General features: G+C 40.3%; 1 protein-coding gene across 3 annotated transcripts in view; it reads left to right on the forward strand.

Annotated features, from left to right (window-relative positions):
- The window catches only part of APP (amyloid beta precursor protein), a 161,682-nt gene that overhangs the window by 128,148 nt on the left and 7,466 nt on the right, over positions 1-26,068 (forward strand). For all 3 annotated transcript variants that reach the window (XM_008924902.3, XM_018076935.2, XM_018076936.2), the window contains 4 exons: positions 6,124-6,345; positions 12,994-13,047; positions 22,405-22,505; positions 25,505-25,651. In XM_008924902.3, coding sequence (XP_008923150.1) covers positions 6,124-6,345; positions 12,994-13,047; positions 22,405-22,505; positions 25,505-25,651 — 524 coding nt within the window. The remainder of the gene's footprint in view (positions 1-6,123; positions 6,346-12,993; positions 13,048-22,404; positions 22,506-25,504; positions 25,652-26,068) is intronic.

A 26,068-nucleotide genomic window follows, 5' to 3' on the forward strand; every position in this document is an offset into this window, starting at 1 on the left:
TGCTGCTGCTATTTGGTCTTGCCCTAGTGGTGATGTCACTAAAGGAGGGAAAATAAAAGCCATGAAATGCTGTTTTCCATGGTTCTTGATCTTTCTGTCTCCCTTTAACCTTGAGAGAGAGACATTGCGCTGTAGAAGTTTACAGATAAGAAAACCTATGGCATAATTTCACAAACTGGCCAGGAGGCAAAGCTTAAATCTGATAGGGTGGTCAGTGTGGATCTGAGCATTGCAGGTTGGACTCATTTCCAATATTTCACAGTAATGTTGCAGCATATCGCTCCTCTATCATCATCTTCAAAGCGTGCAGGCAACAAAGCCACTCTCACACCCTCCAGTAGGAAGGTCACTTTCAATGAAGTTCTCATCAGAGTTGCTCTCTAAATTATATTTGACTTGTACTATACAAATGAATTAGTTCAACGCTGAATACCACATAATTGTGTTTTGTGGCTTGGTAATGTGATAATTATGACACCTAGCAGTATGTAACATTAAGATCTTACAGTGCTTGATGTAGCAAGACATCTTAGAATAACGATATGCTTGAAATTCAGCAGAGCTTCACTCTGCAATAAGGCACAGAGGTCTTGTTTTCTTTTTTACCAGTTTTGAAGGAGTTCTGATTCATACAGCTGACAAGATGCAGACACTCAAAGTTAGTAAAAACCTGATAGCATTATCTCAGTGCAACTCCTTTAGAAGACAATGTGGCATACTGAATTAGCCTGTAAAGTAGGCACACAACTGAAAGCTGCAGCTAAACATGTTACCTCTTACCACACACACTGTAATAAACGTTTGTGTCAGTGTTCTTAGTGAATCCTAATTGTGGCATACAGCACGTGCACGATTTCAGAGCCTTCAGGCTGGTGTCAGGCAATATGTGGGCCCGTGCAAATGAAGCCATCACTAGGACTCAGACTTTCCAATTTCTGCTGTTAGGAAGAACAGGGAGGTCGCTGATACTTTTTTATTTTGTCATTTTGAAAGGACATGCTCAAAACCAACTAACTTTGGGAAAACACATGGTCCTCTCAGACTGAAGGGTCACTGATGATAAATATGAGACAATAAAACTCTGCATTTGTACCAGTTTATTTGAGCTGGTTTCCAAGCCCATCTTTGTTGCATCAGTATATGTTCTACCATGTAGATGGCATTTTACAAAAAGGGTTTTGTGTTGGGTCAAAACTATGGCATGTAATTTGGTGGTGTCCTAATTAGTCTTAATTAGAGGTGTTTTGGGTGCACTTTATTTCTAATCTGGTTTAAGACCTTAAATGGCTTTACAGAACTTCCAAAATTATAAGTGCTAATTTTAAAGCTACTTTTCAAGTAAATTCAAAAGCCTTGCACATAATAGTGATTGCAGAGCTTTTCATCTAGTAGATGAGCTCCTTCAAAACACAACAAACAAATATTATAATTATTTTTGGAAATTTTAAATAATAAACTATGAGCTAAATTAAAATTATGGTTTGAAAGTTAGTTGATGATTTGCTAGTGTTCCAAGGAAGCAAGAGACACTGTTCCACATGAACTATCTATCGTTATAGCTGTGCCAATGAAGGGATGGGAAGTAACCCCCGAGTCCAACATCGGAAACAACATTGTGTGCCAGTAAAAAGTAGGCAGGGTCAGAGCATAACATGGTTTTTGCCACTCCAAGACTCCATCACCTCTGTTGGGATTTGTCGTGGTATCTTTTCTAGCACAGTGCTCTTTGCAAAGCTTTACAGATAGAAGTGTGGTCTTGGGCTGTTGTGGACAAATGACTTCTAACAATCCAGCATCCACCAGAAGACTTTGTAATAAGTTTTATTTCTTTTCTTCAGCTCCTTCTTTGCTTTTGTGGGATTACACAATAGTCTTGATAAGGCTTGAAGGCAGTTGTAGTGGTATTATGTTTTATCCAGTTCCCCAAACATATTACACTTCAATTTTTCTAAATGCTGTTGTTGAGTAGTATTGACCCATGGGGAAATGCCTGCAGTGAGCCCAAGAATGAGTGAAACTTGCTTACAGATCATGAGAAGTCCAAGAAGCGTTTTATTAAAGTACCAGAAATAAAGCCTGTCTCTCATCCTGAGAAAGAAAAGGTTTAGGTGCCTGAAGGAGAATTTGAGGTGTCTGGAGGAGAAGCAGCAATCGTGGATCCTCACACCAAATTCAAAGCTGGTGGGAGGTTTGAGGTCCCAGCTGAGCATGGCTTTTTCCAAGGTCATGGATGCTTTTGAGCACGTACTCTCGGGGTCCAAAAAATTTGGACATCCTCTTTATTCTTCTCGGTGGCAAGGCTTAGCAGAGCACTACAAGGAAATAATGAGGCGAGCAAGAAAACATTTATCGTAGGAAGATTGTCATAGAATTTTTGTCCCATTGGTTTGATGGGAGATGAAATTTTGAGGAGCAGCCTAGAATCTCTCTATTTCCAGCAACTAATAATAAAATATTCTCCCTACAAATAAAACCCCTGAAACAGTCTTGAACGCACATCCTAGCCTCCAGCTGTGACTGTACTCCCTGCTTATTTAGAGAATTGTCTTTTGCAGGGTGGGGGAATTGAGTTGGTAGCTGTGAAGGAGGGAGGGAGAACTGTGTTGATGGGTAGCAGTGGCGTTCCATGGCTTTCCTTTAGAGCAGCCGATGATTCAAGTAGCCATCAATACTCAGAACAAAATCAACACTGAAAAATTGATCTGGGGCTTTGCCAGCTAGTGTCAATAACTGGAAATCCTAAGGCAAACTTTTTTAGCAGTTCAGAGATTGAAGCAATTGTTTGCAAATCATTTACTCAATGCAGACACAGCTGCCTCAGTGTGATGGACTCCGACGCAGTGTCTATGCCAGGCACTTCCAATTTCTCACTGTCATTCAGTGTCTGATTCATCCTGTCAGATGGGCTTGATTCATTTTGGCCATTGTTTCCCTGCTTGTAAAATGAATGTGATCATAATCTGCTGGTTGTAGTATCTGCCTGCCTCACTTGAGCTATTGTGCAGGTCAGTTCCTGTCCGTGCTCTGCGCCGCAGCTGAGTGGGAAACAACGGAGCCTGCGAGCGCCGGGCAAGGACGTGCTCCTGCTTCAGAGCATTGAGACAGACTTTGTGTGCAATCCCTCCCAGCCCCCAGGGGTTTGGATATAATCATGGGAGTTGGGTGCCCCTCTCTGTCAGCCTGGCAGGCCCAGCTGTGCCTGCACTGTGGCCTCCCTCGAGTGCTGTGCTAACCCTGGTGCTGCTCCTCCGCTCCAGACCTCAGGTTCTTCCTTCCCCTCCATGTACCATTTGTCCCTGATGACACAGAATGCATCAGCAGCAGGGAATGGACAGAAATTGTGCAGGATTGGCACTGCCCAGGGCAAAGGGGTGATTGGGGCACAGCTCCCCCAGCATCACTCCCTGCCACTGCTGGGTGGGCTGCAGCTCTCTGCAGTGCCTCTTACCATCCTCTGGGAACAGGGAGGACGGTGGGAATGAGGGGAGCTGCACCCCAAAACTCTTCAGTTCCTGCTTTTTGTAAGGCTTGCAGACAGTAAGATATAATACTGTGATAGTCTCTCCCGTGGTCCATGATGATGTGGTATTACAGTGTGCTCAGCTGTGATCATCTGTGGCTCCCTGCAAGGCTTGTGGACACCAGACTTCTCCCTCAGGCCACTAACATCCAGCTCCTTTTTGTAAAGTCTCTTTATCCCTATCTAATGAAAATTCACACCTGTCATGTGATACCGTGTCTGCTCAGAATATCAAGGTGCTTCACATGTCTCTCCTCTGATACAAGGAGATGGTTTAATTTGAAAAAAGATTACTGTAAGTGCAGTGGGGAGACAAAAATCAGATTTACCTTCCATGCTGAAGATTTAGTAGGTATCTTATAAATTAACACTGTTTTCAATAAAATTAACATGAAGATAAAAACAAATCAGTATGATGTATGCTTTCTATACTGTCTTAGTAAGTCATTCGAATGGACAAATTAAATCACAGAATTAAATTTTGTGTACACATCAGGCTTACCTTGTGCTCAAGTAATTGCTGTTTAAACAGGAAATTTTGTTTTCAAAGATAATATTACAGTATTCAGAACATATTTGCCCCAGGGCCGAGGTTACAACTTTTTGTTTATTTTTGATGTTTTGAACTTAGTGTTGTAGAAATTGTGTGTCAGAGAGTTGCATCAGCTTTCTCAAGGTGGTCTTTAAGAGACATTGCAGAGCAGAGCCCCGTTACATCACTGTTGATAAAGGCACTGAAGCAGTGCCAGCTCTATTGCTCATGCCTTGGTGAGGGCCCTTACTGAGGGCTGCTGCATGGTTACATTGTGCTTCTAAGGTGCTATGGCTTGGTGTAAAGTTAGGAGGAAAATAACATTCAAAAGATTTTACTGAGGGGTCTAAAGCTAGAATGTGTATAGAAATTTACATTCTCTTCATCACTGATGCTGCTGGGAAATAAGTGAGCCCCTGTAAGTGATGTTAAGGGCCCAGCAGTAGAAGTGATGATTCCTGTCCCTGGATTTCTACCTGGTTGAGATGTGGACATGAAGCAGTGACAGCTGGGGTCCTTAATGAAGTGCAGGCAAACCAGTCTTAATAAAAGCTGTTGTATCATCCATCAGCTGCTATGTGTGTGCTCATGTGCATAACCACTTGTTCTCTAGTAATGCAACCTTTACGGTCTCCTGTTATGAACTGTTTAGCTCTGTGACACCTGCTTACTAATTACATTGGTACCTTATTAGCAGTTACTTACCTCCTTTGCTGCAGTTGTTCACTTGAATGGGTTCTTGTGCACCAACTTCCCTCAAAGTACTTAAAAATAGTGTGTTTCTCCTGCAAAAACAAATGACAGTGAAGGAGGGGATGGAGAATAGAACTATAGAATGGTTTGGGTTGGAGGAGACTTTTGAAGGTCCTCTAGTCCAGCCCCCTCTGCAGTGAGCAGGGACATACATCTTCAACTAGGTCAGGCTGCTCAGACTCCATCCAGCCTGGCCTTGAATATTTCCAGGAATGGGGTATTTACTACCACCCTTGTTGCAAAAAACTTCCTTATATCTTGCCTAAATGGACCCTCCTTCAGTTTAAAACCACTACCCTTTGTCTTGTCACAAAAGTCCTGCTAAAAGGTTTGGCCCATCCTTCTTATATTTAACAAATTTAATATTTAAGTATTGAAAGGCCACAGTGAGTTCTCCTTGGAGCTTTCTCTTCTTCCATCTGAACAACCCTAACTCTCTCAGCCTGTCTTCATAAGAAAGATGCTCCATCCCTCTGATCAACTTTGTGCCCTCCTCTGGACTTGCTTTAACAGGTCCATGTCTTTCCTGTGCTGAGAGTAGATGGACTTTGATGTGAGAAGGGATTGAAATAATGAAGCACACACAACCTCCAAGCTTATATTTAATACTGAGTTGTCCTGTACAACGGATGAAGCTGAAAAGTGTTTTGATTGTTCTCACCCTGCTTCAAGGAAATAAAACCCCTCATAACACAGACAATACTGCACAGCTTTAGGTCCTGGTTGCTTGTAAAATCATTTGCCTGCAGATATCTATTACTGCTTTTTAACAAATAACTACTTCAGTGTTTTGGTGAAGTTATATATGTTAAAAAACCAAATGTTTCTTCAGATTTGGTGTGTTACAGTAAACCCAATTTAATACAGTAATTGATGTGGTGATTTAGGATTTAAAAGCTGTAATGAGCTTTGGCAGTGAGTATTTAAGAAGAACGGGAAATTACAAAGACATTCCTTCCTGTTAGCCTCTCACCAGTTGACTTATGGCAACATGTTGAGTTAAAGGGAGTTGTTTAGTGCTTTCTTTAAAAGTGGTGAGGAAGAGTCAAAGAACTTGTATAGCACAGATCTGTGAACTGGTGTGTGGTGGAAATGCGGGTAGGAAACAGTATTGGACAATTCTGGTTGATGTTTCAAAAAAGTGCCTTACTTAGCTGCAGTGCTTATCACGGGGTTTTGATTATTCCAAGCCTTTATGTTTTTCTTTATCATAAGAAAACAGAATCTCTCAACAGTGAATTATTACTTCAGGACTGAAAATAGGTCCTGTGAAATGCAGGCTCTTTCAGATAATTTCTGCATTGAAATTTCCTTGCAGATGAATTACTTCAGAAAGAGCAGAACTACTCTGATGATGTTTTGGCCAATATGATCAGCGAACCCAGAATCAGCTATGGAAATGATGCTCTCATGCCTTCATTGACGGAAACCAAGACTACAGTTGAACTTCTTCCAGTGGATGGAGACTTCAGCCTAGATGATCTTCAGCCATGGCATCCCTTTGGAGTTGATTCTGTTCCAGCCAATACTGAAAATGAAGGTATGTACAATAGAGGGAGAAACCACGGAATATTCTGAGCTGAGCTTTATGGTTTCTTTTCATATTCTTCCCTGAAAATTGACATTTTTCTGATGTAAGCAGGATAGAGGTTCTGAAATATAAGTGTAGAGCTTATCTGCCATGTCAGTTGTGTCTTTTTGATGGAACAGAAAGCCCTGACTAAAATTTGGAATTTAGACACACAGTACATTTCAGTGTTGAGCTTACCTTCCTTTAGAAACAAACCATAATCAATTCTAGGAGATTATGAGTGACAGTCTTTATAAGATACATGACAATGAGCCAAGGGAGATAGATAAGTTCTTAGATTTGTGCCACAATGAAATGAGTGTTTTAGTTAAGGTAGAGCTTTTTATTTGCTGGCATGAAAATGATTACAGCAATCTTAGCATGACAGATGATTTTATTTCCCACCCTACACTGTTTGTCTGGAATGTACTGCAGAAATGTTCTACATACTCAACAATGCAACTGGCTAGTGAAAAGTTTTTTCCTGAGGAGTATTTTATGTTGCTTATGGACTAACCTGTTGAAGTTACTGCATTCTACTTCAATAATTTATGTATAATCTGGAATTGGTAGTTCACTTAGGCACTGGAGCCAATTAATCAGGAACCTGAAGGGACTTCATTCATGTTAATAAAGTTCTTCCTATTGTGTTAATTTTCCTCTGTAAGTTCAACTGCAGAGTTACTGATGCCAAGTTAATCACATCAGTGAAAGTTTGTTACTGCAAAACCACAATAGAGCACAGAGCCTAGACCTACAGAAGTATTTTCAGGCAAATTTGTGATGTGTAGCTGAACTGCACAGACATTAATATCCTCCCAGTCTTTTGAAGCCACTGGCTTAGGCCATGCTTGCCCTCAGAATGAGTTCTGAGACCAACCTTATGTAGTTAGTCTCATTCCAGCACAATGTGTGAGTGACTGTGGGCAACTGGCTGTGGGAGATTAAGCATGAGACATGGACAGAGCAGTGAGGCAGAGGTATACAGATCTGAGGGGAAGAGGAGAAGCTGCTCAGGAGTGGGGCTAAAATCAGAGTGCCAGGGAGGGACCCAGTAAATGAGCAGAGCCAGAGCACACCCAATGGACGGGCCAGCAACAGGGACCAGGAGGCAGGAGGTGGTGACAAGGGCTCCAGACGTGTGTGAAGGGCACTTGCAGGCGGGTGACAGCGAGAGCAGCTGGCTGGAATGCATCAGGCGAGGGTGCAGACGGCTGGCCAGGCTGGCAGGATGAACCTCATTTTCCTGGGGAATGAGCTGCAGCCTGCTACAGTGCACGTGTCAGGGCTGTCTGCCAGGAGCAGGTCACAGTCTGGCTGCTGGTGTCTGTCCTGCAGGAATTTTCCAGTTCAGCTCTCGCTGCAGTTTTTCCTGTAGCTGAGGCATCCAGGGCATCAGTTTCTATACCCACTGCCTGCTTTTATGAAACTTGGGGGGCATTAATTACTTTTGATGTCTGTCCTCCCAGCTTTCAAAATGTACTGATTTCAGTCACCAGATTCAGAAGTTATCAGGTAGACAGGTGCACCCAGACATACCCACAGTTTAATCATACAAGCGTATTTTTCCTTCAGAAACCTGTCTAAGCTCAGAATTTAATAATGAAGGGTACATCAATGTGACACTGAATTCCCACAGGCAAGTATATTGAGCATGGTTCTCCTTTTAAAATGTATGGCAGCAAATAAGAAACAAAAACTCTCCTGCCTGGAATCACATAGTGTTTAATTATGAATCCTGTGTGTTTTAATGCAGCATGTGCTTTATTGCAGCACTGCTTAGTGTTTACTATGGAAATCTCTTTAAACTTTCATGCCTTCGAGTTATTGGGGTTTAGTTTTGGTTTTTTACATCAGAATTGTATTTGTCATGAAGTTATTGCAGCAAACAAGTCTGTTAGGCCAACCATTATTATTGTTCAAGTCTGAACAGTTAGAAGTGGAAATTATTTGGTGACTTAAACCTCTTCAAGTCCTTCTTGCTTCCTATTATATTTCTCTGTCATCTACCCAAACCACAGTGTTGTTAATGTGATCATATCTGTAATACCTTCTTTCTTTCTTTAGACACTCGTTCTATACCTTTGCCTATAGCATCAAAGGGGAATTTCACAGCTTCATTTTTTGCCATTGTGTTTGTCTCCCAGCTCTTTGTTCCAGAATCCCAGGACTCACTGTGCCGTTTGTCTTCACTTCCCATGCCCATTTTCTTCTGTGACCATGGTCTTATTTGAGGCTTTGTCTATATTGCTTCCAAAGACATGTTTTCTGTCTTGTTATAGTATGCTTTGGAAGTAGCAAGAAGTAAATAACAATTTACATGATTTTCTCCTTCTCCTTTTTTCCTTTCCCTGTCCACTGAAGATATTTCTGCATAGCCTGTTTTTCACACTATAAACTTCCCTTATGGAGGGAGGTTTTTGTATTTAATGCAGAACTGAGCAAGTCATTACTGCTTTACAATGAATAAACATTGATCAAAAAAGGTTTCAGCTTAAAAGTCATGTGTTAGAGAAACCTCAGATACTGTGGAGTGACTGAGCATTGCAGTGTTAGTGATGGTCAGCATCTCCTGCTGCTGGGAGATGCTGAGCATCTCAGCTTCTGTTTGCTTGGGTGGGAGCTGAGTGTGCTCAGCATCACCCAGAAAATCACAGCATGTTCCCTGTGAATGGCCTGGTGCCTGAGGAATGTGCTGAGCAGGTGACCCAGCAGATTGAACAGAGACTACCAGAGGAGTTTCAAATGGCAGGCAAGTTGCAAGGTCAGTTGTTGATTCTGTTTTGGTCTAGTTTGAAATCTGAAGTCAACTCGTTTAAAACTCTGCTGAACACAAACCCAACATGCTGCCAGCTCGGTGTGTGCAGGTGGGTTTCTAGGTAGAGTGAGGGTCCCAACTTCCTCACTGCAAAGAGCTGTTGCACTGTGTAAGCAGTGGTTTTCTTCAGTCCTGAGCAGGCACACCAGATAAATCATTTACATAATTGCAAATTTGCCTTTAAATCAATTTGCATTTACATCATTGCAAATTAAAACAAATTTCTGATGGGACTGTCAGTGTCTGAGAAGCAACAGAACAGATCCTGGAGCAGACTGGGTTAGGACCTGGGATCTCACCCCCTCCAACAGACATTGCAATGAGACTTGTTTTTAATGAACCATTTCGGGAATACTTGAACCAAAACATGACTGTGGCAGAAGTGGAAGGAAATGCAGCCATTAAATCTTGGTTTCAAAGTATTCAGTATTCTGTGTAGAAGTGATGAAATTATATTAGAAAAGAATACCTTAAATTTGTCATTAATTCCCATGCCTGTTTCCTTCCATGGCCTAGATCTAATCCCAGGTCTCACCAGGCGATATTAATAATGTGTTGGATTGTTATGTTGTCATGTAATCTTAAGGTTTCACGACTCCATTTGAAATTTTCTCAATCTAAACTGCACGTTTAGGTGAAAGGGTGGGTTTTATGCAAATAGTTTATTTTTCTAAAATTGCTTTTACTGATGAATAAGTGAAAACAGTCTGAAAACAGATAGACCTTGAAAGTCTAACCTAGCCCAGTATTTTCTGCAAGTACTTCCTTCCTTTTTTGCCCCTGAGGTAGTTTCCCCATAAATGTCCATGGAAGTTAATCCAAAGCAGCAGGCAATTCACTACACCACTTGCATGGCTGAATGGATGTCAAACGTATTGCAACACAAATTAGGTTGGCCAGAACCACTCTCTGAGGACCCTGCAGTAGGCAACCACCAAACTGTCAGGAAATTGTGTTTTAACAATGAAAAACACACCTTCAGAGGTGGAGGCAAACCCCCAAGAGTTGTGAAGCTGTGACACTGCCAAGCCCCCTGGGCATTTTGCCAGTGACTAACTGGGTTTGGTGGTTTACTCTCTATAATTTAACCTGCAGTTACAGGTAACCTTAGTGACAAAGTATTTATCTAAAGTGAGATTCCTGTAAATGTACTGTGTTATCCTTATGACTTGTCCAGTTACTCCCTTCAACACTGTTCCTGGTAGGTGAGCATCTCATAGCACTCCTCATCTGCTGGTTTGTACCTGCTCTTTGATGCACCTTTCTTTCATTTTCAAAAAGAGAAGCAAACACATTCTGTCTTGCTCTTCTGAAATGTACTGGTGTTAGATAAAGGTGGGATGTGTAGCCTGGATGAAGCCTGAGTAGTCAGTGTAAGCAGATACCTACCAATTTAGTTTGATGAGCCTTTTTGGAAAATGAGTTTTCAGTGTTACTTCAGTGTATTTCTGTGCACATAGAAGTTCAAGACAAATATGATTCTGGAGCATCAAAATGAATGAAGGTTTTTATAGTAACACACAGTATATCTTTGAGTTTTGATTATTGATAAATGCTGTAATAGGTTTAAATTTCTCCCCTCTTCGTTATCTGTTCTGAGGTGATGTGATCCACTGGAACAGGCCATGAGAAAACCCACAGACAAGATTTTCAGAGTAAACTTCGGTTTGTGCATACATTAATACTGGGGCAGAGCAAGCAGGCTTTAAAATGCAACTGAAATTCAAAAGGTGGTAGCTCAGGGCTCTCCAGAAATTAGGCTTTCTTTGTATCATGCTGCCTGGAATCATGATCTGCTTTGGAAGACCATTGGCACTTAGCTTTTGCCTCCAGTTTTTGCCCTGCAACTGGTTTGTGACCTTGAGCAGGTCTTTCACTTCTGTGTCAGTTATGAACTGTACCAGTGATGTTGCCTTTTCCCCTGTAAAGTACTTCCAAAATTATAGGTGACAAGAAGAATTATTCATTATTAATACTTTCACCTCACCACAAATACTGCATTACCCTGAGGTCAGGTCCATGCTACTGTACAACCAAAACTTCCTCCTCCATCCTTTTGTCCCTTCACCTGCTCCTATTTCAGTTGCTCCCCACAAGCTACTCCCTCAGTTCTCCATAGCTGTAGGCATGTAGGGAGGGAGGGAAATAAAACCACCTCAGCCTTCTAGGGAGAAGGCAGGAACCAGGATGACAGAGGAACAGTCTGCAGGAGCAGTTTAGGTCATGTTGGTCCTTGGTTGTTCCTTCCCTTCAGTCCCTGCCACTGAAAATCACTGCTGACCTGCCTGAGGGTTGGTGCCACCAATATTGAAAACTGGGCAGAAGACATTAATAGGAAAATACTCAAAATTGTAGTTTTTAGTTAAGGTTGGAAATTGGGTTTTGTACAGAGCTATGTAAGGAAACAATTACATGGTCTGCTAGTGCCACTCTGAACTGCTGTGAGAGGAAGTGCCTCGGTGGCTTGTCTCAGCAGCACCAGAACACCAAGCTCTGTGAAAAGTTTGCCCTTCTGGAAACACAAGCAAGTCAGATGTGCCAATGCTCTTTTATTCTGCAGCTACTCTAAAGCTGACTTACTGCTTTTTTCCCAGAGGCAGGAGCTATTGCAGTCATCTCCTGTGTGCAAAGGACACGGGAGCCACTTACAGGTTCTCGCATAAAAGTGTGGTGGGTTGGTTGTCAAACCCACAGGAACAGTGGCACAGTCTCCCTGAGAAGATGGGCATTTCTGTTGCTTAAGTCAGCAGTCTCCTCAGGTTTGTGTGATTTTCTGGTGCCAAATAAGATGAGCAGATCTTTGTGATTGAAAACTGAGGTTTTGTCAGGTTTCCTATGTTATTGTTGCTCACTTACTGCTTCTGAAGGCTCATACCTGAATCCAGAAATTCAAATGAATGAGAATACCATATGTTAAAAATTCTGAATTCTTAAGGAACAATGTAATACTTTATTTCTGAATTGAAGTTCTTTCTGACACTGTCACTTGGGTAGATAAGGAAGGCAACAGGATTGGAGTAAAAGAGAGAAGAAGAGGGGTAAAAACCTGAATGTTTGGACTTAACTGAAGCAGTAGGCACTGATTCAAACAGCTCTGAGTTTTACAAATCCTGTTTTTCTGTGAGGTCCGTCAACCTTAGATTTTAGCTGATAAAGCCTTCGTAGGGTAATACAAGAGTTTTGTAAAACTGCAGGGCACACAGTTGGATAGAAAGTGGTATTTCTTCTGTGGTTCCCTTTCAAAAACTGGAAGACAAATATGCTGTCTACAAATCAGAACATATAGGAATGAAGTATTGATTGTATTTTCAAAATGCACTTTATTTTTTTCAAACCTTATAGTTAGTGCTGTAAAGAATCCCTGTTGAAAGGAAAAAGGATGGATTCAGTAGGTTTATAAGTCAGTATTGATCAGGAGAGGCTGCAGAATCTCATGATGTCTGTTCTGGCTGCCAGTTCTGATCAGACAATGGGAAAAAGTTTGCATATAACAAGTATAGGTTCATTCTATTGACAGAAATTCTTTGGTCTTAATTGTTTCTCACTTGAAGCAGTAACCAGAATATGATGTAAAATTGATGCATCAGCTGTGAAGCTTTCCTTATGAAGTCATGCCCTTCCCTTCCTTTTACTTCCAGGATTGACCGAAGGCAGATCTTTTCTAGCTGTTGCTTTGGTAACTCTGTTTATGCACTATGTGTCTCCTGCACTGTCCCAAGGGAAGAGCACTTGACTTTATGATTTTGGGGGATTTTGTTTATTTCTGTTTGCTTTTTTGTTTCTTTCCTGCACATGCCCAGTTGAGCCAGTGGATGCCCGCCCGGCTGCAGACAGAGGACTCACCACACGACCAGGTACATGACTTGCATGGCTTTTACCTAACCTGTATTTCCTGGCATGCATGTGGTCTGCTTCAGCTGAAATGATTAACCTTTGTTTTCATGTACCCCTCTTATAAAATGTGATGCTACTCCGTGACCCAAGGGAGTGTTTCCACACAAATTCCTCTGTGTGAGTGCCCTCCGTGTCCAGAGTGTTTGGGATGTGTGCTTACAGAGGGAGTGGGACCATAGACCCAGCACTGATTCATATCAGGTTCTCATCCCTTCCAGCCATAATGTGTTGGCAGGTGTAGGAGGGGGTAGAGTTGATACCTCTTAGTGCAGACACTGCTTTTAATTTGGGAATGTTATGATAAAAATGTTGAATCGTCTATGTAGAGTGTACAGAGTCAAGAAGATTTGGGTTAATAATTAATTTCAGAATTTGCATACAATTTCAGAATTTCAGGGGACATTAATATTTTTTGCTGTGCTACTTAGTTAACTCCAGATATCTAAAAATTCGTATGTATTATCCCTCTGGATTCCCTGAGGAAACCTTTATGCAGATGTTCTTTCCATTCTAGGACAGAGAAGGGTGATTGTTTCTCCTCTGTAGGTACCTGTGTCTTTTTTTTTTTATTTCAGAGTAATAGCAGATGACTAGCTTGGGTCAGGCTGCAGATGTTTGGAAAAGTTAAATGGGACAATTCAGGTTTTCAAAAGGAAGAGATTTTAGCTTTTCATGTTAACTTGTTTTGCATTTTGGGTTGTTGATTAGGCTTATCTGGAAATGGCTGATTCCATTGAGACAAACTGCCTTTTATTTCAGAAGTTACTCTCCAACACACAGTGAGATGAGATTGGTATATTTTAGGGTCAGAATTATTTCAGTGTCACATCATAATTGTGGGGTTTTTTTTCAGATCAGATTAAACTGATCAATCTGTATTCTTTCCCCCTTCATCTTGTCCTCCAAACATCTTCTAGCATTATAGACAACACCCCAATAATGCATTATCTGCCTTCTGTATTACATTTCTTCCCCAAGAACAGTAGAAATATCATCACAAATGAAACATTAATATGTTTAATCTGAACTTTGTAATATTAGTTCAATCTAGAAATTTTCTTGTAATATTAAAATTTGTGATTGTTAACAACTTTCATTTCAGTCATCTTGAAAAATCTCCTGTTACGAGGCCCATATTTATTACTAAGGATTGTTCCTTCCTCCTTTCTGTTCCCTCACACATGCACACACGTGACAGAAATCCTTGGTGTCTCTCCTCTGGAGAAAAGATTTTCTCACACTGCTGCATTCTGGTTTCAGAGGGAAATTATATGTTTTAGTCAACTATATCAGAGCACTTTGTTGGTTGGGGTGATGCAAGTAGAGGTAACAGAGGTCATTAGTGATCTTTGTGAATGTGTGTGATGGACTACTGAGGACAGGTAAAAAACATTTCAGCATGTGACCATTATGTCTTGAAATTTCCAGTAGATGCAGTAACTTTTGCACTGTGAAAATCACATGGGATATTTCCTCAGTGTTCTGCTCAGGTGCAAACATGGTGCTGTCCAGGGGCCTGGGCCACTTTCCTTGTTTTTAGCATGGAGTTTAAGTGCTGCAAAGGCCCATCCTCTGTGTTTGGCACAGGGAGTGAACCCCTCCAGCCTGCCAAGGATGCACTGCACTCATCCCTGCTTGTGTCCCTGGAGAGACTGAAATCTCTAACTGCTGTGCTTGCATTCCCAATTTCACAGCATGAAGTGTTTACGTGTACATGTGAAATAGGAGTTCTGACACATTAAAGTAGTGCTAAATGTACCATATACATATCATAAACATGTTCTCTTCGCTGTTCATGGTAGACCCTAAGTTCTTTATGTCTTTCATCACCATTCCCAGACTTAGGCAAACTTTTTCTTCCTGATACAAATTCTGTCAATAACTGTCCACATGATTTTTCATCATCCTTCAAAAGTGATTTATCTGTGACAAAATTTCAATTCAACAAAAATGTGTACCAGTCTGAGTATCTTCATAAACTAGGAATAGAGGAAATCAAATGGATGCATATTGGGAAATAGAAAAGAGATTCTGTTGGTTTAAAAATGTGTGGTTTAAAACTGGTTTACTTGCTAGTTACAAATAAAATTACTATCCTAAAGGTTCAAAAAGGAAAAGAGATACTTTTTGTGCAGTCACTGTCCTTTTGGGATAATCTGATTTTACAGTTTGGGGCTATTTTTTATTGAAAAAGAAAGATTTGAGAAAATAGTAGATTATTCTGCAGTGAAAAAATATAAACAAGGGAACTGGAGGCAGATTAATATATGCAGCTGCTTGTAATTTTTTGTTTTAATTGCCCAGCTTCTTACTGGTTTCCTGAAAGATTTGCCCTTTTCACAGTCCTGACTTTCCAGCTGATACCTCTGCTTGCTTGGCTCAGGTGAACGAGGTGGAACCCTAACCTGCTACTTCAGGGTGAAAATACAGGTGTCATGTCAACCTGCAACAGTCTAAGCCTGGAAATAAGAACAAGAGAATGTTTTGTAGCTGCACAAAATTCTTGAAGAAAATGAGCTTTGAAAGAACTGAGAAAACATACAAACACATGCTCTTTTTTCTCTTTTCCATTTTCTTTTTACCACTTTCTGCCCACACAGCATTCTTTGAATGATCACTATGTTTTTCTTAAAGGTAGATCAAAATCATGTCAATCATCTTTGTCACTTTCCCACAAGAGAGGTAATTTGGTCACAGTACAGAAAACAGTCAGAAAATCATAGAATACCAAGTTGGAAGGGGACTTCAAGGATCATCTGGTCCAACAAGTATTTAGTTGATAATAATATTTTTCATGCCTAGAATCTTTTTAATTCATCACATCGTTCTCTCTTTCAAAAAATAAAATCTATGAGTGAAGTCAGAAAAAGTAAAGAGTTGTCCAGTCCATAGAACAGAAAAACTAATGAATAAAGACCAAGTTTAAAGCATTTACTGAAACTTATGCCAGTTGTTTAAACCTCCACCTCTGTTGCGCTCCACTTGGGCTGTCCGCAGTGGAAGCTTGAATTGGAATATGATCTACATCAATCCCAAGAGGAGAATAATGTCAGGAGGAACCCCATTTCCTAGTATAGGTAAAACATCAATGTAATTCACAAGAGTGTTTGAAAAGGAGCCTAGTGCTTCAGTTTACTGTCCTTCCCCTTCTTAATTCACAAACGGGCGAGCAAAAACAAGAATTATGCCTCAAACCCTTTCTTATCATCTCTTTCCTGGAAAGAAAGTAAACAAGACAGTAAAAGGTCAAAGGGAAGGAAAATATCTAGATGTACTAAGCAGTCATCAGCACAACTATAACAGATTTGTAACATTTTTCTTCTTATTTAGAAAAAAAAGGGAGACATTACAAGGCTCCAGTCCAGCCTGAGAAATTCCATAGGGAGAGCTTCAGATAGAACAAGGATGGACCTCTTTTGTGATAGTCTCACTGTAACAGCTTTTTTGGTAGTGTTTCCTTCTCACCTGTGCCCCAGAGGTCACTTTTTCATGATGAACACTTAATTTCTTGCAGCTGAATTTTGAGTATCTGTTTATTAGTAACTTCTTGTGTGTGTGTGTGTGTGTGTGTGTGTGCATGTATATAGAGAGACAAATACACACATAAAAATACATAAAAAATATCTTTAGATTGTCATTTTTACTGTTAATTCAGCAGGTCTGATCTGTGGAAATGGAGTGAAAATTGGAAAACAGGCCATCAGAAGAAATGTTGCTTAGTATTGGCAGATTTTCTGTAATTCAAGGTGATAAAGAAAACCAGTGCTCTTTTCAGGGCAGATCATATTTTCATCTGTTGCAGAGTTGCAGCTATAATTATACCACTAACAGATGTAATTACATCACTCACAGGATGCCTATAATTCACAATGCAAGGATTTTATTATATTAACTGTATTACTTTCTTCCATGAAGTATGGTTTAGATTTATTGGGGGTTTTTATGTGTTATCCCAGCTCGTTGTCAGTTGATTGTTTTTGCAAATATTTAATTATTTTGAGGAAATATTGGACATAAAGCTTCTGCTTTGTCCCTGGCCCTTCTGCTAATAAGTCAGGACATGGTGTCTTTATTGCATTATATAAAAAGCTGAGGGTTTTAACTCATGCTTGCAGAGGGTCAGTAAGCCTAATGGCTGTTCTCTAGAATCATTAGCACATATGCTGCATCTGTGTGAGGTGAGGGCATAGAACAGCTTAGTGAATTATTTATGATTTTCTTGCCAGAAATTGCCAGGGTGTTTTTTTCCCCTGTCTTAGTGATGCTAGTTCAATACAGCTGCCTTAAACCAACTGTCTGCAGCTACCAAAAAAAAAAAATCATTAATGGATTTTTTTCCTTTAGATCCTTTTGGTTTGTTTTATAAGTCAGATAGTTACTAACTGTGAATGCAATTATAGGTGCATATGCACAATATCTGTATTGACATGCCAGAAATATTACTGAACCAGATTTTACTTGGTTTGATTATTTGTTTTTACACACATATATTCTGAGAAAGAATTATTTTACATTGAAATCCAATGAGTATCTTTTTAAAAAAAGATAACATTCTTTTTTGCACTTATTTTCTGCTTTCTCTAATTCGAGAGCTCTATAGTCATCTATGAAGTAAAAGTGAATTACCATTAACTTCCAAGGAGAGACCAGAAAGTTTTAGTTCCATGCAGTCTTAAAAATGCATAGTCCTCAAAGATACTTGAGTTGTCCTTACAAAACTGAGTATATAGTCTTTATTTTCATCTTTATGAGTGTACAATTTTCATTCTTCTTTCATTTCAAAATGAAGTGACCTGCACAAAGTCATAGGGTCATATGGAAGTAGTAGCTGAACTTCTAACTGGAACACACAGCTGTCTGCCTGAGTGGTTGTTCAAAGACTGCATTCCTTGCCATCCACCCTCTTTATTTTAGATGAAGCTTTACCCAAATAAAGCTGTTTACTACTCTTTTAACAGGCCTTGACTCAACAGATCTTTTCTTGTTCTTGCTGTGACTCAAACAGAGCTCATGGACATGGAGCTGAATGTTTTCCTGAATGCAGTCAGTGCGGCCCTTGCTCCAACTGCTGCTTTGGTTTTCTCTGTGTAGAGACCACCCACATCCACCTATTTCAGCTGTGCTTCACTTGGACGTTTAATTTTTAACTCTAGACCACAGGCACAGCTAATACTGTTTCAGATTGGTGCGAAACAAAATAGAAAACTTATCTATGTGTTTATGTTACCAGTAGATGAAGCGATTACCAGCAGTGTAGTAGATAATGTACACCTGATTGCATCCCTGGTGGAATTTGCTGTATCCTCTTTTTTTTTATTCTTCTGAGAGCCTAACTATATATTTACAGAAACACAGAAACTTATCTATGTGAGTACAGTGTTCCTCAAAGCAGCTACTTGTTTTTTTTTCATATGAGTAGTTTTTCACTCCATATGGTTTGTTTTTTTCCTTTAGGGCAAGGAACAATAAGGCTTTTATAAGCTGCTTTTTTGATATTTGGCTATGTATCTGTGCACACGTGCATGTGTACACATGTATGTATAAAAGCAGTTAATATTGCTTATTAACATCAATATAATTAAAAACCTGTCAGAGGCTGTTGCTCTCTCTTCTCATCTTGTGCATTGGTTTTTGTGTTTGTATTGTGGATTTTAGAATTGGTAGTGAAAAAACATCACTCTATCAGGATTAAAGTTCTTATTAGAGGAAGAACTTTTCTTTGTATGCTTGTCTTCAGTGCAAGGGTAGAGGGGTACTAGGAAACCCTTGCATCTTACATCTAATCAAAGTTTTGAAAAGATCCTGAAGTTTTTCCTTCTTCAGTTGCTACCTTTGAAAAATATATCTTTGATTTTAGCATGTAAGTCTAAATATGTAGTGTCCAGGACAGGAAAGTGAATGAACTGGAAATAAAGAGAACCTGTTAAATAAAAAGTCTCAATTCTATAATTTAACATTGTGAAAAGGCATATATAATCCTATATATATACATATATATATATATTTGTCTGATAACAGGTATTTAATTGATTGCAGTGCAATGTCATGCTTCTCCATACTATATAATCAGTTATTTGCAGAAGACCACCAGTTTACCTTAGCTCTCCTTTTAGAAGTCGTTTTCCTCACTTCTAAGGGAGGTAGGAAGGGAAAAAATTTCTTTCAGGTTTGTTAATGCAACAGAAGATTTTTCTGTTTCTGACCTTTTTCCTGTGCCAGCTGCCAAAAACAAGTTTCAGTAAGTCTAACATCATTCACTTCCTAATACCAGGTTCTACTTTTTGTTCAGATCCCGTGGCATTTTTGTGGGTTGGTACGGCCAGGTAGACCACCAGACCTTGGTCACCTGCCTCAAAACAAAAAAATTCTGTCTGATCTCAAGGCAAAAAAGATGGTTTATCCTACTGCATGCTGGAAGTATGGATCCCATGCTATGGAAGTATGGCTCCCATGCCACTGTTTAATGGGAATGGGAGGACTGAAGAGAAGCCTCAGAGAAATGTGGCTTTAAGGAAGCCCGAGCCTGCATTTTTCCAGCGACTGAGGCTACTAGTGAACTTGTCACCCCCTTTTGCTCATTGATGTGACCTTGTCCCGCCCTCTGAAATGCTGCTGTAACTCCTGCCTGCAGCGTTTGGCTGTTAAACTGAAGCTGACAAAGACCCACAGTCTGAGGCTGTCACAGCTTGCTTTCAGTAAAAGTGGTCAGAGCCCAAGAGCAGAAGTGTCCAAGTCCATTTTCCTCCTCTTAGCAGTGGTGCAAACAGGGTATGTACAGATTTCACCTCTGCCTTATACCCCTGGCACATCCACTGAGCTTTTGGCAGCCAGCATTTGACAGGTTCCAGGACTGGAAATTGTATTTTCTCCATTGTGTTTCTCAACCCTGGAGAAACATTTCTTCTTCACATTTGTTCATTTATATTTTGAACATCCTCATGATTTTTGCCAGTGAGTTCCACAGTCCAATTGTGCATTGTACCAAATTGTGTGTATATATATATATATACACACTTTCTTGTGTTAGTTTTCAATCTACTGTGTCATAGCCCTGTTGTTGTCCTGTATTTCTTAGGAGAAATGATGAATGACCATTCCCTGTAGACTTTCACCTTGTCATTCACACATAGACCTCTGTCCTGTTTCCCCTCGGTTGCCGCTTCCAGTCTGAAAACTCCCGATCTTAGTTCTGCCTGTACAGAAGCTGTTCCATACCCGTGATCATCTGTGTCCCTGCATTGTATCTTTTGTGGTTCTTCTGCCTCTGTGTGAGGTGGGGTGACCAGAATGGATAGCTAGATTTAAAATGAAGATGCAGAATTTAACCAGTGGTGTAACAATGTTTTCTTTTCTCTGTTTTCTCATATTTCTCTTTGCCTTTTTGACTGCACAGGGACTGCAAGGTCTCTGTCTCTGGGTGGAACAGAGCTATACTTGAACCTTTATTATGTATGTATAGTTAGGGCTGTGTATCCCCACAAGCACCACTTTACATTGTATCAACATTATCATTTCCCTTTTATTTTGCACTCGGAATTTGTAATATCCTTCTGCAGGTCTTTGCAGCTGGTTTTACTTTGACTATCCTCGTTTTTACTTTTAGTTTTTGTTAATAAACTCTCATGTCACTATTCACTCCCTTATCCAGATCACTTTGCAAATAGCACAGCACAGATCCTCATGGGATCTTTATGGTTCTTGGATTTAGAAATGGTCTCTCCTATGTAAATGTCATAATATGTCTGTGTCAGTACTGTGATGTAGCATCAAAAACCAGAGAAATTTGAGAGGTTTAAGTGCTTTATTTCTTACAAAAAAAAAAAAAAGACAGTAAGGTAGAATTTATGGGGCAGTCAGACTGTTCAAGAAAATAACCATAAATACTTTATGGCATGAAGATGAATTCTTGTTCTCTCCTTTGCATGGTTTCCTATGAAAAGAAAAATCAGAACCTTAGAATTGGATTGTCTGTACAGTCCAGAGAAGTTCTTGGGAAGGTCTATTCTTGCTGACTCATAATTCAAAAATAAACCAGGACTTGATGAAATAAAGAAATTGCACATTCAAAGGCAATCAAAGGGCAGTAATTCTTGCATTGAGTACTGTGGAGCTTATTGGCACATGGAATTCTTCAGGAATTTGTTTAGAGTCCAGAGAGACAGTGGAACAGATGAGCAGTCAGTAGTGTTGAGAATTTTAAAAGAGGTTCTTCCTCTGCATGAGAACTTAAGGTCAGCCCAAGATAATAAGAATGAAGCCTTGGAGAGAAGAGCTGGGGGTGAGAAAATGCTAAAATAAATACAGACAAGGAATATGAACCAGTTTGTTCTTATTATATTCAATAGGGAGAGGAAATAATATCTCATAAATATCTCATTCTTCTGCAGTGTTTGTACCTCCAAGAAATACAAATGTCAGTGCATTGATACTGAGAAGGAAAATAACCAGCTCCATGAATATCCATATGTTCTCTATAAGCAGGAGCCAGCTCTTCAGGATTCATAGATACACGTACAGGATACACTGTTCTGCTGCAATCAAGTCTGGCTCATTCTCCTAAAGCTGTTTTCCAAGAGGAAATCCTCACCTTCTTTCCAGTTAGACAAGTCCAGCATCTCCCTTGCACACCCATAAGGGGAGAACAGGGTTGCTGCAAGCTGTGCTCACTTGCTTTACTGGATGTTTTTAATAAAGAGGGACAGTTATCACCTCTCAGAGAGGAGACAAGCCATGAATCATTAGTTCTGAGTGGTATGAAATCTGAAAACAAATAAGAACTGTATAAACCTCAGGGACATTTTAGTAACTTACTTGTGCATGTTTGTGCAAAAGGCACAGACTCGCAGGAAACAAGAAAATACAATATCCGGGGTTCCCATCCTCACACCACGGGTATTGTTTTTTCCTCACAGCAGCCTGAGCTTAGGGAGGAGGATGATTTTGGCCTAAACAACAAATTTTCTTGACATTGCTAAAGAGGCTGTCAGAGCAGATCTATCTGCAGTCTGTGAGCCAATTCAGGAGGCCTCTGTTGGTCCTTCACAGCTCAGTTCATGCTGAAAGCCTTTGATGCTCCTACCAATATGGCTGCAGTGGATTAAGGATCGTTTAACCGAGGAATTTTACCAGATCATTCTGTGTCACCTCAGTGGGACTGAAACATCAGACCTCCCTTTTCTCCCCGTTCCCTTTTACGTTGCTTCCCTCCTCTGTGCGAATGATACCGATGCCACCTTCTGTGGTAAGGGTGGGGTTGAGCAGGACCTTACTGGATCTGAATCGCTGACTTCATTTAATGCCTTGTCTGTGCACTGCAGGTTCTGGGCTGACCAATGTTAAAACAGAGGAGATCTCTGAAGTGAAGATGGATGCGGAGTTCCGGCATGACTCAGGGTATGAAGTTCATCATCAAAAGCTGGTGAGTGAACAAACTGTGCCTTCCACACCTGCGTCTTGAGTTGCTGATTCAGTCTCGAGCTAGTGAGTCACTTATGGCCATGTTTCCCCTCAGTGATGTGGATGCTGAAAGTGCCAGCAAAAAGTTATCACATGAACAGATTATGATTTTTCTGGTTCTCTCTTTGATGAGAGTAAACCTGGAATAATGTCAGCAGAGAGGGTGGAAAGTCATCAAGTCTGACATGAAAGGAAATTCTGACAGTTCCAGGCCTTGCACTGCTGTGTCGCTGGATGTGGTCATATGGACAGTACTTGTCCCACAGTCCATCTGTCATGGTCTCATAACTAAAGAGAAGGGATACAGAGGAAGGAAAATGCTAAGTTTAAAAAAAGAAAATAAAAAAGACACACAGCATGGTGCAGCAAGAAATAGAGTGACACCGTTTCAGGAATAGATTTGTTTCCTGTCAAAACAGATGGTGGTGGTGCATGAAGGAAGCTGAACACCGTGGAGCATAACCTTTCACAAGATTGCCTGCTTGGGATAAGAGGAGATTCTCCACTGGCCTTAATTTTACTTTGACTCTGTCTGTGTGTTTTGTTCCTTAAGGAATATTAAATGATTGTTAACAGGTGAAGGGGCACGTAGGAGCAAAATATTGTTCCCCATTTGAACTGTACTTCTTATGAACATAAAAGGTACAACCAAAAGCAATGTAGGTAAGACCAAGCATCTTCTAAAAGCTTTTTTCAGTCCCTTAAGAAGCAATGAAGAACCCATACAGCAGTGTTGACTATAAACCTTTTCTGCTTCCAGTTCCATGGCTTTCAATATCCTGATATTAAGCTTGAAAGCTTTTTTTCTTAATATATTCTTAAAACTAAGTAGTGCTGAAAATTAAAATTAACATGGGGCTCAAATTTGCATTTGAACTAGGCAATCACTACGTGAAAAGATATTCTGCCATCTCTTTGATGCCGAGAACTGAGAATTCCCAGTTTGACGAGCTAATCCAAAATGCATTAGCACTAATTTGGGAAAGTCTGACATGCTTAGCTCAGATGAGTTAAATATCCAGATGAAGCAAACCTGTACTGAAGGGAAGGAACTTGCAGGAATGTGTTCTGGACACAGTAGATACTGGTTTGTCATAGGCATTTCCCAGCAGCCCCATTCAGTGTCTAAGTGGTTTGGTACCAACCCACACAGTTTGGTGCTGGGAACTTCCCTTACGGTGGTGACTGATGGGGAGTGCATTGCTTAAAATGGGACCTTCCTAGCTTCTTACAGCATTTTTTTCCATCCTTCTTACTGGTAGGTACAACCACTATTGAAAAATTAGTGAGCTGTCTTCCAGGTTATCTTTTCAATTAAGACTGAGCAAGGAGTCTGGTCTTGCTGAGAAATATTGGACTGATGCTTACAGGGCATTGCTTCCTTACTACACTCCATGTCCTGTCCAAGGCCCTTCTCCATTAGCTTTAATTCGAAAGCAGGGAGCAGAAAACACTTTCATCTGTGCTTTCCTTCTGTGTCCTGGTAGGATTTACTGAAACAGTCTCTTAAGGATATTGCTTTGAATTGAATTGCACATTGTATTTTACACTCAAACCTCTGAATTGAGCTGAAATTGCAGTTATTTTCTGCTTTATGGATGGTCATGTTTGAACTGTACATTAAGTTGATTTTCATGGCTCAGAGTGCTTAAGGCCTTCCTCTCTTGCATATTAGCTGGGGTATTCCACAGTGCTCAAAGATAGCATGGTAACAGAATTTCAGTCCTGGGTAGGTAAAATTGACAGGAGAAATTATTACTTCACATCAGCTCATGCCAACACTGTCCATTGTGTGTGCTTTCTAGTGAATTCTTAACTTTGTTTAAACATATTTCTTGCTTGTGCCTAGGAACAATATAAATATTTATACTGCATGCTTTAATACCTCTCTGAGGAAGATTGTGTTTCTTAAAGAGTGCAAATGTTATGCAGCTCATTATAATTCTCAGCTGGTTTCCTGCTTCACTCTGCATTTTTGTTAAATACTTGTCAAAGTATTTAGTCTTTCAGCTTGAGGTAGTGTTACAATTCTGTGAATGTAATTTATTCTCTAATCCTTTTTGCCCATTTTGGCTAAAAATAATAATAAAAGCTTGCTGTTGACAAGCGGACAAAAGGGTTGTAAGATATACATAGATGTAAAATAATCCAATGTATTCCTTGAATACAAAACAGGACAGGGAAAACAATCACCCACTTTTCATACCTGCTCCTAAAAGCCAGTCTTATTAAATGCAGAATAAAGCATCTTGCTGTCCTCTGTTTCACCTTATCAGTGCATATAATTCAAGTGGATTTTCTCTTGTTTTCTCACCACTGGTACCTGTTAGGTCATGAATGGGTATTGACATCATCCAGGCACAGCTCATTCTCCCTTTGCCCTGCAAAATCATGAAGCACCCCTTGGTGGTCACTTAAATCAGTGTGTTAATTTTTGTTGACTCTTGTCTCCTCGGTGTGAGAGTTCTCTCCCAGCTCGTTGTGTGCAGGTTTCACTGTTGTCCTACAGGTCTCTCACTATTCCCTTATTGAAAAAATGTGTCGTAGTCCAAACAAGCCACACAGAGGTAAATTTATTTATATGATTAGTATTCTAAAACTAAGAAAATGTGTGTGCTCCTTGGTTCCTCTGCTAAAGCTCATCAGTCTTTGTGTAATGAGCTGGACTTGCTTCCTCAGGGAAAAAAGGCAGCTACTGTCCAAGACCTGTGTGAAGCTGAGCCTGGAGCTGAGTCCCCTACTAAGCCACAGCACAGACAATATAGGTTTCCCAAATTGCTCTTCTCCACCTTTGAGCACTTTGTGGCACAGCAATCCAGGTTTGAGTAATTAGGAGGACTTGCAGTGCTGTTTAATTACTGATGCTTTAATAGGCTTCATATTGCTGTGGCAGCCGGGCAGGTTAGTCAAATGTACAGTGAGCTTTTTTATTAGCCACCTTCCTTTGTTCTTCTTTTCTAGGTGTTCTTTGCTGAAGATGTGGGTTCAAATAAAGGTGCCATCATTGGACTAATGGTGGGAGGTGTTGTCATAGCAACAGTGATTGTCATTACTTTGGTGATGCTGAAGAAGAAGCAGTACACATCTATTCACCATGGGGTTGTGGAGGTAAGAAAAGGCTTCCAAGCACAACTGGTGTCACCTGTACAGCACAGTCAACACACTGCTCTATAAATATTAATTTTCAAAGGAAGAAACAGTGGTTTTGGCTACATTCAGAATTGTCATGGTTGAATTCTGCAGTGTGGAGTCAAATTGCTTTATTTAGTAAATGCAGACACAATGCAAATCATGTTACATTGGGTATAAAACCACAGAAATCTCTTCTGGACTTATCCCAGGCCAATCACCTCATAATGTGAAAGTTCATTTTATTGGAAATAGGACAGTAGCCAATGAGCAATACTGGGCAAAATGAAAAATCTGGTTTTGGGAATTCACACACACTGATTTCTTTATTTAGTTTTAACACTTGAGGCTGGTCTTCGATGGCTTGTGCTGTGCATTGCAAGGATTTTCCCTATA

Source organism: Manacus vitellinus, unplaced genomic scaffold, assembly GCF_001715985.3.
Source record: "Manacus vitellinus isolate BGI_N305 unplaced genomic scaffold, ASM171598v3 scaffold_34_pilon, whole genome shotgun sequence".
Lineage (NCBI taxonomy): Eukaryota > Metazoa > Chordata > Aves > Passeriformes > Pipridae > Manacus > Manacus vitellinus.